The 14,658-nt window shown below is 37.1% G+C and overlaps 1 protein-coding gene across 1 annotated transcript in view; it reads left to right on the top strand.

Moving 5' to 3' along the window:
* CHMP2B (charged multivesicular body protein 2B) overlaps positions 1-14,658 on the top strand; it is a 19,826-nt gene extending 5,168 nt beyond the window's left edge. The window contains exons 2-6 of the mRNA XM_036757844.1: positions 4,159-4,250; positions 8,268-8,462; positions 10,584-10,686; positions 12,265-12,371; positions 13,449-14,658. Coding sequence (XP_036613739.1) covers positions 4,159-4,250; positions 8,268-8,462; positions 10,584-10,686; positions 12,265-12,371; positions 13,449-13,562 — 611 coding nt within the window. The 3' untranslated portion in view covers positions 13,563-14,658. The remainder of the gene's footprint in view (positions 1-4,158; positions 4,251-8,267; positions 8,463-10,583; positions 10,687-12,264; positions 12,372-13,448) is intronic.

Genomic DNA, 14,658 nt, shown 5'->3' with positions numbered 1-14,658 from the left:
ACTTTTGCCATCAAGGAACTGACATTCTATCAAGGGAAACAGTATGTACATAAATGGGAATATATACATGATACATGTAGAGTAGTTGGAAGAAAACCTCAGAGGGGAAAACATGACCAGGAATGACTGGGAAAGTCTTCTTGTAGGAGGTGGCATTTGAACTGAGACTTGAAGGAAGTCAGTGACCTGAGAAATGAGGTGAGGAGGGAGAACATTCCAGGCATGATAGACACAGTGTAAAGGCAATGTCACGGGACATGGACATCAAGTAGGCCAGTATGACTCAACCACAGAGTAATTGGAGGGAAGTAATGTGTAGGAACACTAAAAAGATGGGTAGGGCCAGGTTGTGATAAGCTTTAAATGTCCAGGCTGGAGTTTATATTTGATCCTAGAGATGATAGGGAGCCACTGGAGTTTTTTGAGTGAGATTGGAGTACGGAGAGACTAAAGACAGTGAGAACAATTAGAAGTCTATTGTAATAGTCTAGCCAAGATTAATAAAAGGCCTGTGCTAGGGTGATGACTGTGTGAGTGGTAAGGAGGTGACTTAAATTTAAGAGATAATGGAGAGAAAAAGATGACAGTTGAGGATGCTCCCAAAGCTGTAAATCTATTGACCAAAAGTGTGGCAGTACCCTTGACAGTAATGGGGAATTTTAGAAGAGAGGTGGGTTTTGAAGGGGGTTGGGTGGAATGATGAGTTCTGTTCTGGACATGTTAAGTTTTAGATGTCTTCTAGACATCCAGCTTAACGCGTGCAATAAGCAGTTGATGATGCAGTAGCGGAGATCAGAAGAGACACGAAGTCTGGATGTATAAGGTTTGACAGTCATCTGTGTAGAGTGGGAGTTGCAGAGATATAGAGAGGAACACCCAGGACAGAACCCATGGGGAGCCTGTGAGGACACCCACAGTTAGTGGGCATGACTTGTATTGAGATCCAGCAAAGGATACTCAGGAGAAGTCAGACAGGCAGGTATGTGTGGAAAACTAGGAAATAACAGTACCACAGAAACTCAGAATAATACCTAGAAGGACATGAGGGGGTTAATGATAAGAACTTAGAAAAGGCCATGACATTTAACAATTAAGGTTTCATTAGTAACTTTGGAGAAAGTAGTTTAAATTGAATGATGAGGTAAGAAGGCAGCTTGCAAAAGATTTAGAAGACAATGAGAGGTAAGGATATGGAGACACTGAATATCTTTCAGTGTCTGAAAAATGGCCTTTTCAGAATTTAGCTAACAAGTCAAGATTTGTAGGATGGTAGAATCTAAATAAGTTTTTTAAGGATGAGAGAGACTTGGGGTTGTTTATAGAGTAGACATTAAGGAAGAAACCAGTAGACTGGGAGGTTTGAAGGTCAAAGAATGAAGATGATTATGAGGAAAAATACGCTAGAGAAGAATGGAGGGGTTGGAAACAAAACCACATGTTCAGGGGTTTGTCTTGGCAAGGAGAACCTTTTCATCAGAGACTGGAATGGAGGAGATAGGGAATGATACCAAGGAAATGTGAGGTGAGCAGCGATTAAAATGGAGTTTGTGTTAAAAAAGAACATTTTTTAGTAAAGTATGAGGCAGTTCCGTAGACAGGATGAGAAGTGCTATTAGAGGCCATAAAGGAAAAGTTCGGACAGATACTCTTAAATGGGATAGAAAACTGATTAGAAATGAGTGTTAGGATTGCCTTGCTATGGAGAGGGCCTAGTTGAGATTAGAAAACATAAATTTATAATGGACCTAGTCATAAGATTTTTGTGAGTTACTCTGGATCCTTGGGAGGGAACCTTAGTTTGGTGTTTAACCAGGTATGATCAGCAAAAGGAATGAGGCAAGGAATTTGATAGGAGAGGATAATGTAGATTTGAACTAATTCACCCAGGGGATGAGATTGAGAAGGGAGGAAAGTTTAGCCAGAACTGTGGTAACTGTCTGGGAGGAAGTAGTAAGGGAGTGAAGGGATTAGAGGTATGAAGAATAGGTTTCTTTGTAATAAGGCCCTGACATATATATATATATATATATATATATATATATATATATTAATATTATGATCAGATAAAGGAATTTTGAGAGTTATTGCATATGGAAGTAGAATGCTTTGGGGGTGGTAAAATTAAGCACAAGACCATCCTTGTGAGTTGTTGAAGTAGAACAGAGGAGTAGGTGATGTGAGTTGAGTAGACTGAGAAATAGGAATACTTGAGGGAACATCAGTATGCATGCTGCAGTATTTTATGAAGGGAATAATTGGGATGGAGAATGAAACTGGGAGCCAGGCATTGAATTTACTGAGAAAGGAGGAACAGTGTTCTGTGGGTCAGTTGATAGTGGCTCCCAGGAACTTGTTTGGGTAACAAATTTGGAGGGAACATTTGCTGAGTGATAGCAGTACATATCATCTTGTGGCCATGAGGAGCAAGGAGTGTGCAGATTGTCCTACCTAGCTAACAAGGTAAGGGTTAAGGGGAAAGGGGAGTAGGTAAGAAAGCAGTTAGTTGCAACCAAAACTTGAAAGAATAGCCAGTGTCACTGGGGATGGGGGAAAGCTAAATCTCAATGTTAGAAGATGGTAAAAGCAAAGAGAGATGTCTCAAATAAAAGGAAGTTGTTAGTTACAGAGTGTGTTCTAAAGTATACAGCCAAAGGGTTGAAAAGATCTGGAGCAGGACATTGGGGATTATTGGGTTGAGGTTTGCAAGAATGGTGTAGGGGACAGCTGGGGTTGAGGAGTGAAGTTTCTTTGGAAAGTAGGGATTGGAGGGGTTCAGTACCACTATCATTGGGAGATTAAGAAGGGATAGAGTTATGCTATCCATTGGGGAATTAATTTATATACGTTACTTGAATTTATATGAATGTAAAATATATAAATTAATTTCTCCATTGGGGAATTAATGAAAGGCTACATGGCAAGACTAAAGTGAAGGAAGAGTTAGTGTGCTACTCTTTGTTCATAGATGATTGTGTACTCGATGAAGCCTCTTGTGCTACCCGCGTTTCCCTACTTTCTATTAGTGTACTGTATTTTTTGTTCTGGGTGCGGCCCTCGAATAATTATTTTATTTTAATGCAGCCCTAAGATAACCTAAGGTTGGACAGCCCTGATTTACAGTACAGTTTCCAGGAATAATAAAGTTGACACAGTCATTGCCAGAACTAGCGCAGCATTTGGGAGACTCCCAAAAAATGTGTGTGAGAGAAGAGGTATTAGGCTGCCTACCAAATTGAAGGTCTACAGAACTATTTTGTGCTGACCTCATTGTTGTATACCTGTAAAACTTGGACAGCTTATCAGCACCATGCTGTCATTTGAAATGTCATAGGAAGATTTTGAAGATCACCTGGCTTCAAGATAAGGTACCAAACACTGAGTCCTTTCTCAAGCTGAACTGCAAAGAGTGCAACTCCAGTGGGCTGGCCATGTTGTTTGAAAGACAAATGTCTCCTTGCCTAAAAGGCTGTTTTATGGAGAACTCACACAAGGCAGGTGCTCTCATGGTGGTCAGAAGAAGCAATACAAGGATACTGTAAGCTCTGAATTTCTGCCATTTTTTGATAGGTGCTGTGCTCTGTGAGCAAACCAGAATTTAATTGCTCAATAAAAACATGGGATAGGCAAATTTAGATATTTCCCTCCCAAATGTTCGTAAGGACTATTTGTACTTCACCTGTGGTAAAGCCTTCTGAGTCTTTGACTTATGTGTTAAAGAGTGGCATAAATTCAGACTCATGCGGTCATGTATTTGGGTTCATTTTTATTTTGTTTTGGTTTTTTGAAGATTGAACAAAATGTTTTTATACTTATTCACTTTTATAGCTTCTCCAAGGAAACCAGGTATAATTTTATGTTGAAATATGTAAATTTATGTTTAAGCCCTATTAAAATAAAAATTTACAAACTTCTGTTTTATATTTTCAGTCTTGCTTCTTTCATCTTTCTTCCTTTCTCTCTCTCTTTCTTTCTTTCATATTTAGAGTTCAGTTTTGAAGCCTGACTGGTTTTGTTATTATAATTATAGGAGAAAGAAAATATATACATCTAATAAAGTACAGTTTTTTTTATTAGTTTCTTTGTGCTCAATATTTTAAATAATATTGAAGAAGATTTTACAATCCATAAATTTGGGGATTTTTTTTGTTGTTCTCTTAGATGTAATAAAGGAGCAGAATCGAGAGTTACGAGGTACACAGAGGGCTATAATGAGAGATCGAGCAGCATTAGAAAAACAGGAAAAACAGCTGGTAAGTAGAACATTAAATTTCAGTTTAACTTTTCAGACAAATTTGGAAATTAGCATTGGGATAATTAGCTAACTAGTAAGAGGGGGTGGCAGGTGGCAAGTGATGGAGCTCCATTTCTTAGTCATATCAAAGCCTTCCTGATTATTTTCTGATTTTCTCCTTTTCCTCCTATTTCCCATCCCCACCCCCCTTTTTACCCTTTTATTAAGATTCTGTGGAATATCAAATGCATTCCCATTTTCGAGACTCTTTAATTTAGAATATAATGAACTTATATTTAGAACTCTAGACTATAACAAACTTTCTTACAGAGGAACCATGCAGTCTCTTAGGTAAAGGAGAAAAAAGGCAGTTTTGGTCCCTGTCAGAAGGAATCCATTTCAAAGTCAGTCTCCTGCATCTATCTCATAGGACCTTGGAATTACTGGTCTGCAATTCAGGATCTTTACTGTACCTGCACAGAGTGAAAACTTGCCAAGTCCTTGTCTGGCTCTTTTTTTCCTCTTTGGTTATGCTTTCTGGAGCCCCTTTTATTAACAAATTTCTCTTCATCATAGACCTTTTCCTCTTATATTACTTCTGTCTTCTTGCACTCATGGAATTCCATTCCCCCCTCTGGTTCCCCCTCCCACCAAGAAGACATCTCCAAACAGTTTCTACAGTCCTGGACCCTGAAACTCCTCACTGCCACTTCCAGACTCTGTTCTGCCAGCATCACTCAGCTACCCCTCCTTTGAGGTTCCATCCAGGCGAATCAACCTATCCCTGTATTTTTAGCAGATCATTCCTTCTCCTTTTTCAAGGAATTCAGTACCTGGCTTAAAGTCTTCCAGTATACATTTTGACATCCCCTCAAGCATTCTGGCCTCTCAGCTTTTCAACCTTCTTAACCCCCCAGTATCTGTATCTTTGTCTTAGTCCTATAGGTTTGATAATTCCCTTATCTCACTTTCATCTCTAAATGACCTAACTCCTTAATCAAGAATTCTAAAATTTATCTGTTTGACTGTAACCTTCTAGCCTTCTGTCATTCTCAGTCTAACCTCTCTTAACCCTCGTCTCAGTCTTCACTGTGACCTCTAGTTGTTGTACCCCTTGCTGTTCTCCCAAGTCAGCACCTTAATCTTAGCCTCATTTTCTTCCCTTCACCTCTATTGTCAATCAGTTCACTTGCATCCTGTCCCTTGTTCTCTTGGCTTTAACGCCTTGCCGAGCCATAACCCTGGTTCTCCTTATTGATCCTTCTAAGTGTCCTTTGCTGAGTCCGCACCTGCCTGGTAACCATGGATATATCCCAAGGTCCCCTCCTGGACCCTCTTCTGTCGCTTGCTGATTTCATCAGTTGCTGTAGGTTGAATTACAGTTGCTGTTCAGATGACATTCCGATCTATATATCCAGCTCTCATCTCTTGCCTAAATTTCAGTTCTTCCTCAGCAGTTGCCTGTTGGTCATTTTCACCTAAATGGTTCTATAGACATCTGAAACAAACAGAAGTCATTATTCTCCCCCCCCGAATTCCCCCTCCCCTTTTTTGGGGGGGAGTATTGCCATACTTCTACTCACTCCTTTTCACAGTCTTGAAGTCATCCTCAGCTCTCCCCTCTTTTTTAGCTCTCTCCTGTCCGTTCAGTGGCCACACCCTGTCTGTTCTATCTCCATCCATTGCCTTCCCTCCACTTATGTGACCACTGTCCTACTTACTTGAGGCCCTCATTATCTCCTTTGTGGACTATTGTTGCAATCTCCTGTCTTGCAGTTTTTTCCTCTTCTAGTCTGTCCTCCACACAACTGCACAATAATCTCCCTAAGACACAAGTCTTAACCATGTCACTCCTCCACTTAAAAGACTTTATCAACTCTTATGACTCCTCTAAAATATAAACTTGTCTTGACATTCAAATTCTTTCATAGTATCGCTCCAGCGCGTTACCACCATTCATATAGTCTCTTTTCTAGCCAAACTGGCCGCCTTACTGCTCCCTCAATATGATGTTGTGTTTCCCGTTTCTATGCCTTTGTGCAAACCATGCCCTGTGACTGAAATGTATTCCTGTCTTACATATGCCTCGTAGAATTCCTAGCTTCTAAGGTTTAGCTCACAAGCCAACTACTTTGAGAAGTCTTTCCTGATTCTCTTGTTAATCATCTCTCCCTTCTCAGTTTCTATTTTTTTTTTTGCTGTTTATATCTCATATCTCCCTAATAGAATGTAAATGCCATGGGATTGAGGATTGTTTTTTGTTTGTTTTCTCTCTACACTGGAAGAGTACCCTCCAGTCAGTCAGTGAGGATTTAAGTGCCTGCTACGTACCAGACAGTGTGCTAAATGCTGGGGATACATATGCAAAAAATGAAACAGTTCCTACTCACAAGGAAGTAACCATCTAACTGGGGACAACAAAGACAGATCTAAATATATGCAGAGTAAATACAAAGATACTAAGTACAAAGGACACTAACCATTGGAATAATGAAAAATTTCCTTTAGGTAGTACTTGAAGAAAGAGATTCTATGAGGTGGAGATGGGAAGGGCTTGCATTCTAGGCTGGGGGACTGCCAGTGAAAAGGCATGGATGGAGAGAGGAGATAAGAGTATTTTGTGTGAGGAGCTAAGGCTAGTTTGTCTAGATTGTTCTTCTTGGAGGGGGAGTACTGTCCATTGAGAACGGAAAGATGGGTGAGTTTCTAGATAAGCTTACATAGTTTACCCTTAAATAAGGGAAAATTAATGAAAAACATCTAAAATGGACTTTTCATCTACTCAACAGACAAAAATTTCCTAGCTCATAGATTTTTGTCTCAGAAACCTGTTTGGGTGATAATAAATTACATATGTTCAAAAGGAAGCCTGATGAGCAATTTGATCCCTACATGCTTTTTACTTAAATTAGGTTAATATAATTCACTGTATCCTTTTTCTTTGGACAATTCAACAAGCATCTCTCCAGCACCTACTCAAGCCTTTAAGGGAACAAGGCAAACAAAACAATCCTTTCATGTGCCTACAAAATTAAATACAAAATATATACAAAGTGCTTTATCCAGGAAAAGGCAGAGTTCTTAATATGAAGGGCAATAGAATGGGAGCTTTGGGGGGTACAACAGAAGGCTGAATGGAATTAGAGGAAAGGGAGCAGTGGTGCTGACGTGAATGTGAGAGAATGTGGAGTGGTGGCCGGGGGAGGGGAGCTTCAGCCCAGGCTCCTCTCATCTCAGCATCCCAGGAATTGTGCATCAGGCTACAGGAGAGTGGATGATTATGTTCTTTTCATTAACAGTAGTAGAAAGATGTGCCAAAGAAAGTTATTGGAGTCCTAGACTCTGACTTGTTGTGGAAAGGTGATCCCTGCAAGCCGGGCCATCCCCAGTTGTCCTGATTGGTATCTGGCACTAGAGGAGAGAGTGAGGCTGGTGACTTTGCACAGCCCTCCCTCACTTAAATCCAGTTCACTGGCAAGTCATGCCATCACTCTCCGGTAGGCATGGTCCTCTTCAGAGGAAGGACAAGGAATAACGACTCACTTCATTATGTGGATAGCTTATCTCCCCAAAGGAAGGGAAGGGTCCCAGGAAAGTCTTTGGTCCTGGATTAGTGACTGGGTAATGGGGAAGAGGTAAATAACTTGTAGAGATGAGTAGCTTCTTTATTCTTCAGGATTAAGTAATACTGGAAGTTACCTCCTTTTTCTGTCTCCCACTTTTTAGTCCTAATACCATATAGGAAAATACACTTAGAATGTCATGCAATCACTAGTTCTACACTATCTCAGAATAATTATTCCTGCTGGGTTGTATGCACAGGGATGAATCTGTAGAAGTGTTGCTGTGAAGAACTCCTCTGCTTGCCTTTGTGAAAATGAACATTTATGTTCTTCCATTTATAAAGTAATAGAGTGAGACTAATGATATTCTTCCATAGCTTTGAAATTGAAAATTTGGCGTGTTGTATGTAAATAAATTCTTCATGCCTACTGTATGAAAACGATCTACTTTATTCTCTTCCACAAAAATGTAGGAATTAGAAATTAAGAAAATGGCGAAGATTGGTAACAAAGAAGCCTGCAGGGTTTTAGCTAAGCAGCTTGTGCAACTGAGGAAACAGAAAACTAGAACTTTTGCTGTGAGTTCAAAAGTCACTTCTATGTCTACACAAACTAAAGTAATGAACTCCCAGATGAAGATGGCTGGAGCCATGTCAACTACTGCAAAAGTAAGTTTGTCTTTTCATATGGATATTCTTAAGAGCTGGTGTGTAATCAATATAAAAATATCTATTAAGCATGAACGTATGTTAATAAAATTATTTGTAATAGATTATTATTTCTAGATCTTTTTTGTTATACATGCAAAAGTTTAAATACTTAGCATTCCTTTAATGTCACATTTTAGTTTAGATTCAAAGTATTTCCATTTTCTCAAAATTAGACACCTTCCTTCTGTAGTAGCTCACTGTGGTGTGGAAGTGTGACTCCGGGATTTTGAACACTTTGCCTTCAAAATGAAAGCCTTGGCAGGTCCTCCCAAACTAGAAATGTTTTTACTATGAGCCTGATGATATACTACCTATCTCTTGTCTAATGATCAGCCTAGTTAAGTTCAGAGAGGCTGATAACGTGACTGGTGGCAGAATGAGCAATTTTTTGGACACAGAAGCAGCTTCAAAAACCATTGACCCAAGTGTGCCTTTGGTGGAAAGATTACCCACAGTACTGAAATCATTGAATCCTGAAATGATCAAAGTAGGCATCTGTCACATACATAAGTAGCTTAAAAAAGCTGGTGTTCTTTTACTGAATTTGATAGAAAACAGTTGATGCTCTTTCAATAAGTTTTGAGCAAAAATTGTGATTTCCTTTTATTAATTACTCTCCTGACAAATTTTTTTGTAAATAAGAGGATGGCTCTCAGCTTTTTAATAAATTGCAATACTTGTGTTTATTTGTATATTGCTTAACTATCAGGTATTAGGTGCTTCATCTTAGAGCACTATTAGTCTTTCAGTCATTTAATACTTATTGAAAGTACCAAGCCTTTGTAATAGATTCTGTAGGAGGTAGGAGATAGAAAGATAGAAATAAATACAAACTAAATTTCCTCTATGTTTTTGCAGTCTATTTGGGGAGTTAGAACGTGGAGGAGATCGTAAATAACTAGACAGGATATGATGTGCCAATAATTGCTACAAACAGTAAATGCTGTATGTGTGGAATGGGAACCTTCATAGAGAATCTGAGCCTGGAATAATGGGGAGGATTTATACAAGTGGGAAAGAGTAAAAGGGCATTCAAGTGTAAGTTGCTTATGAGTGAAGTTTGAGAGGTGGAAAGCATTTTGGTTAAGATACCAGAATGAAGGTTTTTTTTGTTTTTTGAACCTAAGGTATCTTGCTAGACTCAATATTTTGATATTAATTGATTGAACATCTACTAATTAAGGAAGATGAACGTCAACAAAATTTTCTAATACCTAATTACTGTTTGATGGACATTTTACATAATTTAGCCACAACATGTATACACAGTTTAAGAAAGTTAGTGAAAAGGTCTGTAAGGTCTTTGTCCCTTTGGTGGTTAGCCTACATGAATAAGAAAAAATGTCATACATGTATGACAAGGCAGACCATTTGAAATGGAGACAAACAAAGCTTGTCTCCTTTCTTTTCTCTGGCACTAGTAGCCTGTAAAAGAAAAATTCAAAATGTGTCCTCAGGAAAGTCTTGCCATGCAAATTTTTCTTGGAATTTTAATTGTAAACCTTTAGAAAAATAACATGTGTATCACTTCTCAGTCTACTCAAGTCTTAAGACCAAGTGTAGAAGATAGTCATGTGAACTGCATGCATGGTACTCACCTCTAGTTATTAAATATTTACTAAATTGGAGCACAATTGACATATATATGTTCAACATACATAACATAAACTGAATTTTAAAGAAATCTAACGTATTGATATTTAAGCTGACCTAAAATTTGTCATATTAGGTTTAAGAACTTAAGTCTTGTTTCTAAGAGAAATTCAGTGCTCACTCACTTTTATGAGTCAGAATTATCAGGGTTGAGGCATTCCCTTGTTTGCCAGTATGCCTTTGACTCCCATTTGGGTCGGATTGCTCACATTCTGATTGCCTTAAAGTAGGTGCTAAACAGATGTTTTCCATATTGGAAGTCTTTCATTTTGTTAGCATTCTTAAAAACCCCTGTGTGCAGTTTTGGAAGGTTGTATGAATTTATCTTCATAGCAAGGGGCAATTTACTGTGCTTTCTTTGGCTTTATTTTCATGTAGAATTTTTATAATTATGCAAATAACATGCATTCTATCTCACATTGAAAGACAATGCAGGCAGTTAACAAGAAGATGGATCCACAAAAGACATTACAAACAATGCAGAATTTCCAGAAGGAAAACATGAAAATGGAAATGACTGAAGAAATGAGTAAGTTTAATAGTTTAATATAGTTTATAGTTAATTAGTAAGTTTAATATAATTTATAGTGTTAGTGATATTTACAGGTTTCAGTTGTCAATTTTCTAAGCTTTTAAATAACCTCAATTTTTAAACTTTAAGTATAAAATCAAAAATTCTACTCATAGCTGAATATTGATGAAAAATGGTTACCTATATCTAGATTTTATTGTAACTTTATACTTTAATGTTGACAGTGTGTGAAACGCACAGATCTGCAGAATTTTAACAAAATATTCTATATTCCTGTACTATATAGTATTCCTAGTCTTAATTTCCACCAAATTAAACTGCTAAAACTGTGTAATTATCAGGACTACTAAGTCATCCATTCTTCTAATATTCTGTGGCTAGGTGTCATTCTTTTCTGTAAGATTTTAAAACTGGGTTACAAATATTTTTTAAAACTCCAGAGTTCTTTATATAGGCCTCACTTTAATCTCTTTGTGTATTTTAATTTGATTTTTATCCATCACATGAAACTTGGTTAGTGAATTTTTAATTGCTACAGAATTGTCAATTTATTTAATGATCAGGATATCTAATATGTTTATGTAATTTTCAGTGATGGCACAGGTGTGAGCAGGCCTTATCAGAGGAATTAACTTTTCCATTAAGCTCTAATGAAAGGAATCTTCTTAAACTGTTGATGTATTTAAAATTCATAACCACTCTTGTTAATTTCATTTTTATGAAAGTATCTTTGCTCTCTCATCCCCGCCAAAAAGGCTGCTTTGTTTAATACATTTTTATTAATTTGTAAATCCCTTAGAGTTATTGACTCAGTTCCCTCAACAACCTTATGAGTTAATATTTGTATTCCCCATCTTCAGATAAAAAAAAACTAGAGCATAAGTCAGATGTATCAGCAGCAATATTACTTTTAACACCTATGTATCCTTTTGTCCAGACTTTGGAAAACAAGATCTTTAGAAAGATTTGAAGTTACTTAGAACTAATTTAAGACTTGGCTCAACAAGGAAGCACTCCTGAAAGCTTTTTCTGCGTTTCTATTAATTATCATTGCATTTATCTTAATTCTGAGTTTCAAGTAGAAAATAAATTTTATATCATCTTGGCTGAATTTGCATTTTAATATTAAGCTTCATAAACATTTTACCAAGATCAGAAGAATATTTCTAATAATTAATAGAACAAATCACAAAGTAAGATAATTTATGTTTTTATTCATAAAAAGGATATTTAGGGAAGTTGGATTGAATTATCTCTCAATTTTTTTTTTACTCTTACTATATTTTCCCCCAAGCAATCGATTATTTTTAGAATGATGTCACTTTGAAACCATAAGCTTAAGAAAAATAATTGCCATATATTTAAGGGCATTGAAAGTAGGGGAAAGAAAGAATTTTGGTAGGGACACCAACTATTCTAAATTTAGTCCTTTGAAAATATATTTACACTGGCTTTTGGATTTGGGTTCAGAGCTTAACAGTTCATTTAGATTATTAGGACTGGATTATCTTCTAAATGTAATTTAATATAGACACTTAGCTGTTCAGAATAACAACTTTTTCCCCCTTTTCTAAGTCAATGACACACTGGATGACATTTTTGATGGATCTGATGATGAAGAAGAAAGCCAGGATATTGTAAACCAGGTGCTTGATGAAATTGGAATTGAAATCTCTGGAAAGGTATGGTTGTTGTTGTTGTTGTACAGTCACTTTTCAGTCATGTCTTACTCTTTGTGACTCCATTGGGGTTTTCTTGGCAAAGACACTGGAGTAGCTTGCCATTTCCTTCTCCAGCTCACTTTACAGATGAAGAAACTGAGGTAAACAGGGTTAAGTGACTTGTCCCCAGGTCACACAGCTAATAAGTGTCTAAGGCCATGTTTAAACTTATAAAGATGAGTCTTGCCAGCTCCAGGCCTGGTAGTCTATTCTCTGTACCCCCTGCTGCCCTTAATATTATCTGGAAATGTTATCATCAAATATGTTAGTGATTTATGTCATTTTTAATTTTTTGTTCCTTATAGATAATTTTGTAGTTATCTCAGAAAATAACATAAACCTTCTGAGGAAAATAAATTTTAATGCTTTACCATTTGATTATTAATATTAATTTGTAATATTCCCTTCTGTCTTTAAAGTCCCCGCTTTTTACTTTGACCCACATAGAAAAACCCTTTACAGCACTGGCTGAGGAATGTGATAACATTCCAGCCCCTCCCAGGGCCTGGTCTGGATCTGTGAGTCAGAGTCTGTGCTCTTTAGGAATGACTCTTGTATCACTGATTTCTAATCACATTTGAGCAGTCTGCCTCGCAAAGGAGAAACTGAGCTAGAACAGAGTAGTTTTCCTTGCCCAGATTGCTGAAGGCTGCAGAATCTCATGAGCAGACCTCATTCCTCAGCTGCCCTCCGTAAAATGAAATAATCAGGAGAAGTTGAAAGCTCTTAGCCCATCTCCTCATTAAATATCTACCAATAATAGTTACCTTTTCCTTGTTAGGGGAGATCCCTTTCAGAAGGAAAATGCCTTATTTAAGATGGCTGAGAGAGTCCCTTTTTGTCTCTCATCACTGAGAAAGATCACTGACCTCAATTTATTGATTTTTGCCAGCTTAATTAATAAATTGATTTTTCCTATCTGAAACTTTGTCTGTCAGAATTTTATTTGTGACAGTTCTTAACTCTTCATGTTGTTTTAGGTGTCAGTCAGATTTTTGATAATAATCATTTTTTCCCTTTCTCTTTTGTTTTAAATAGATGGCCAAGGCACCATCAGCTGCCCGAGGCTTACCATCTGCATCTACGTCAAAAGCATCTACCATCTCTGATGAAGAGATTGAACGGCAACTTAAAGCTTTGGGAGTAGATTAGCTGAAATTAATTTATGATACGTATTAATGATTTGCAATCAGTATAAAACTGGCACTGTAGATTCCTTTTACAAAACTTATTTATTTTGCAAAGAAGACAGTCAATGAAGTTTCAGGCCACACCTTGTTTAAAATCTTTTTGCCAAAGAATGATTTACAAAAAGAAAAAACAGTTTGAATCTTAATTACCAAATACTTTGAAGTGATTATGTCTAAACCTCTTTCCTGCATGGCATACTATTCTAAGATTCTGTTAGGTTAGTGCCAGATCACACTTGCATTCTAAATCCTTTTTCCCCATGTAGAGAAATGGCACGAAGCAGCAACACAAAGAATTGCAAAAGATTCAAATGACAGGAGACCTGCATCTGCTACTTTTATTTTGAAATCGATTCTGAACCTTGGCCACAAGAACTGCAATTATCAAATTATATTTAAAATGGTTTGAAAGGAAAGCCCTCTTTCAATATGTAAAGTCTATAACTTTTTAAAATATTCTTGGCACCTGCCTTAAATACTTGCAGCACAAAACTATTGTGCAGATCTTTAAAATTATTAGTGAGAAACTTGAATTATCTATTAAAAACTTAGATTGAGATCTAGTTTTAGAATTCTCCAGGTTTCTTATCTGGGACCTGCCACTTTACTTGACTAATTAGTGCACAGAACTGGTAGTCAGGAAATCTGAGTTCTAGACCTAACTCAGACCAGTAGTGTGGCCTTGGAAAAGTCACCTGCCCTCTCTGGACCTCAATTTCTTCAAGCTGTAAAATGAGAGGGTCTGTACAAGGTGGTCTGCAAAAGATCTCCTCCAGCTATAAAATTCTAAAAAATTAGCAGTGAAGGACACTGATTATTTTAATTACAATAATAATGTAACAATTTGTTGGCCCTTGAAAGAACTGTTGTGCCTTTCTCTATATGAATCCTACTTTTCCTTCCACACTCTTATGAGCTCAATTCATCCTTAGACTGAAGCTACTTTCCAGATGCCATTGTGTCCCATATTAAGCACTACTACTAAAAGGATAATGTTAAACATTGCAATTTTAAAGCAAAACTAATTGAAGTTTTTGTAAATAAACCTGTCAGAAAAA

The sequence above is a fragment of the Trichosurus vulpecula genome, chromosome 4 (assembly GCF_011100635.1).
Source record: "Trichosurus vulpecula isolate mTriVul1 chromosome 4, mTriVul1.pri, whole genome shotgun sequence".
In the NCBI taxonomy this organism is placed as follows: domain Eukaryota; kingdom Metazoa; phylum Chordata; class Mammalia; order Diprotodontia; family Phalangeridae; genus Trichosurus; species Trichosurus vulpecula.
The sequence above is the reverse complement of the archived record's forward strand: the minus strand, read 5'-3'. Positions and strand labels throughout refer to the sequence as shown.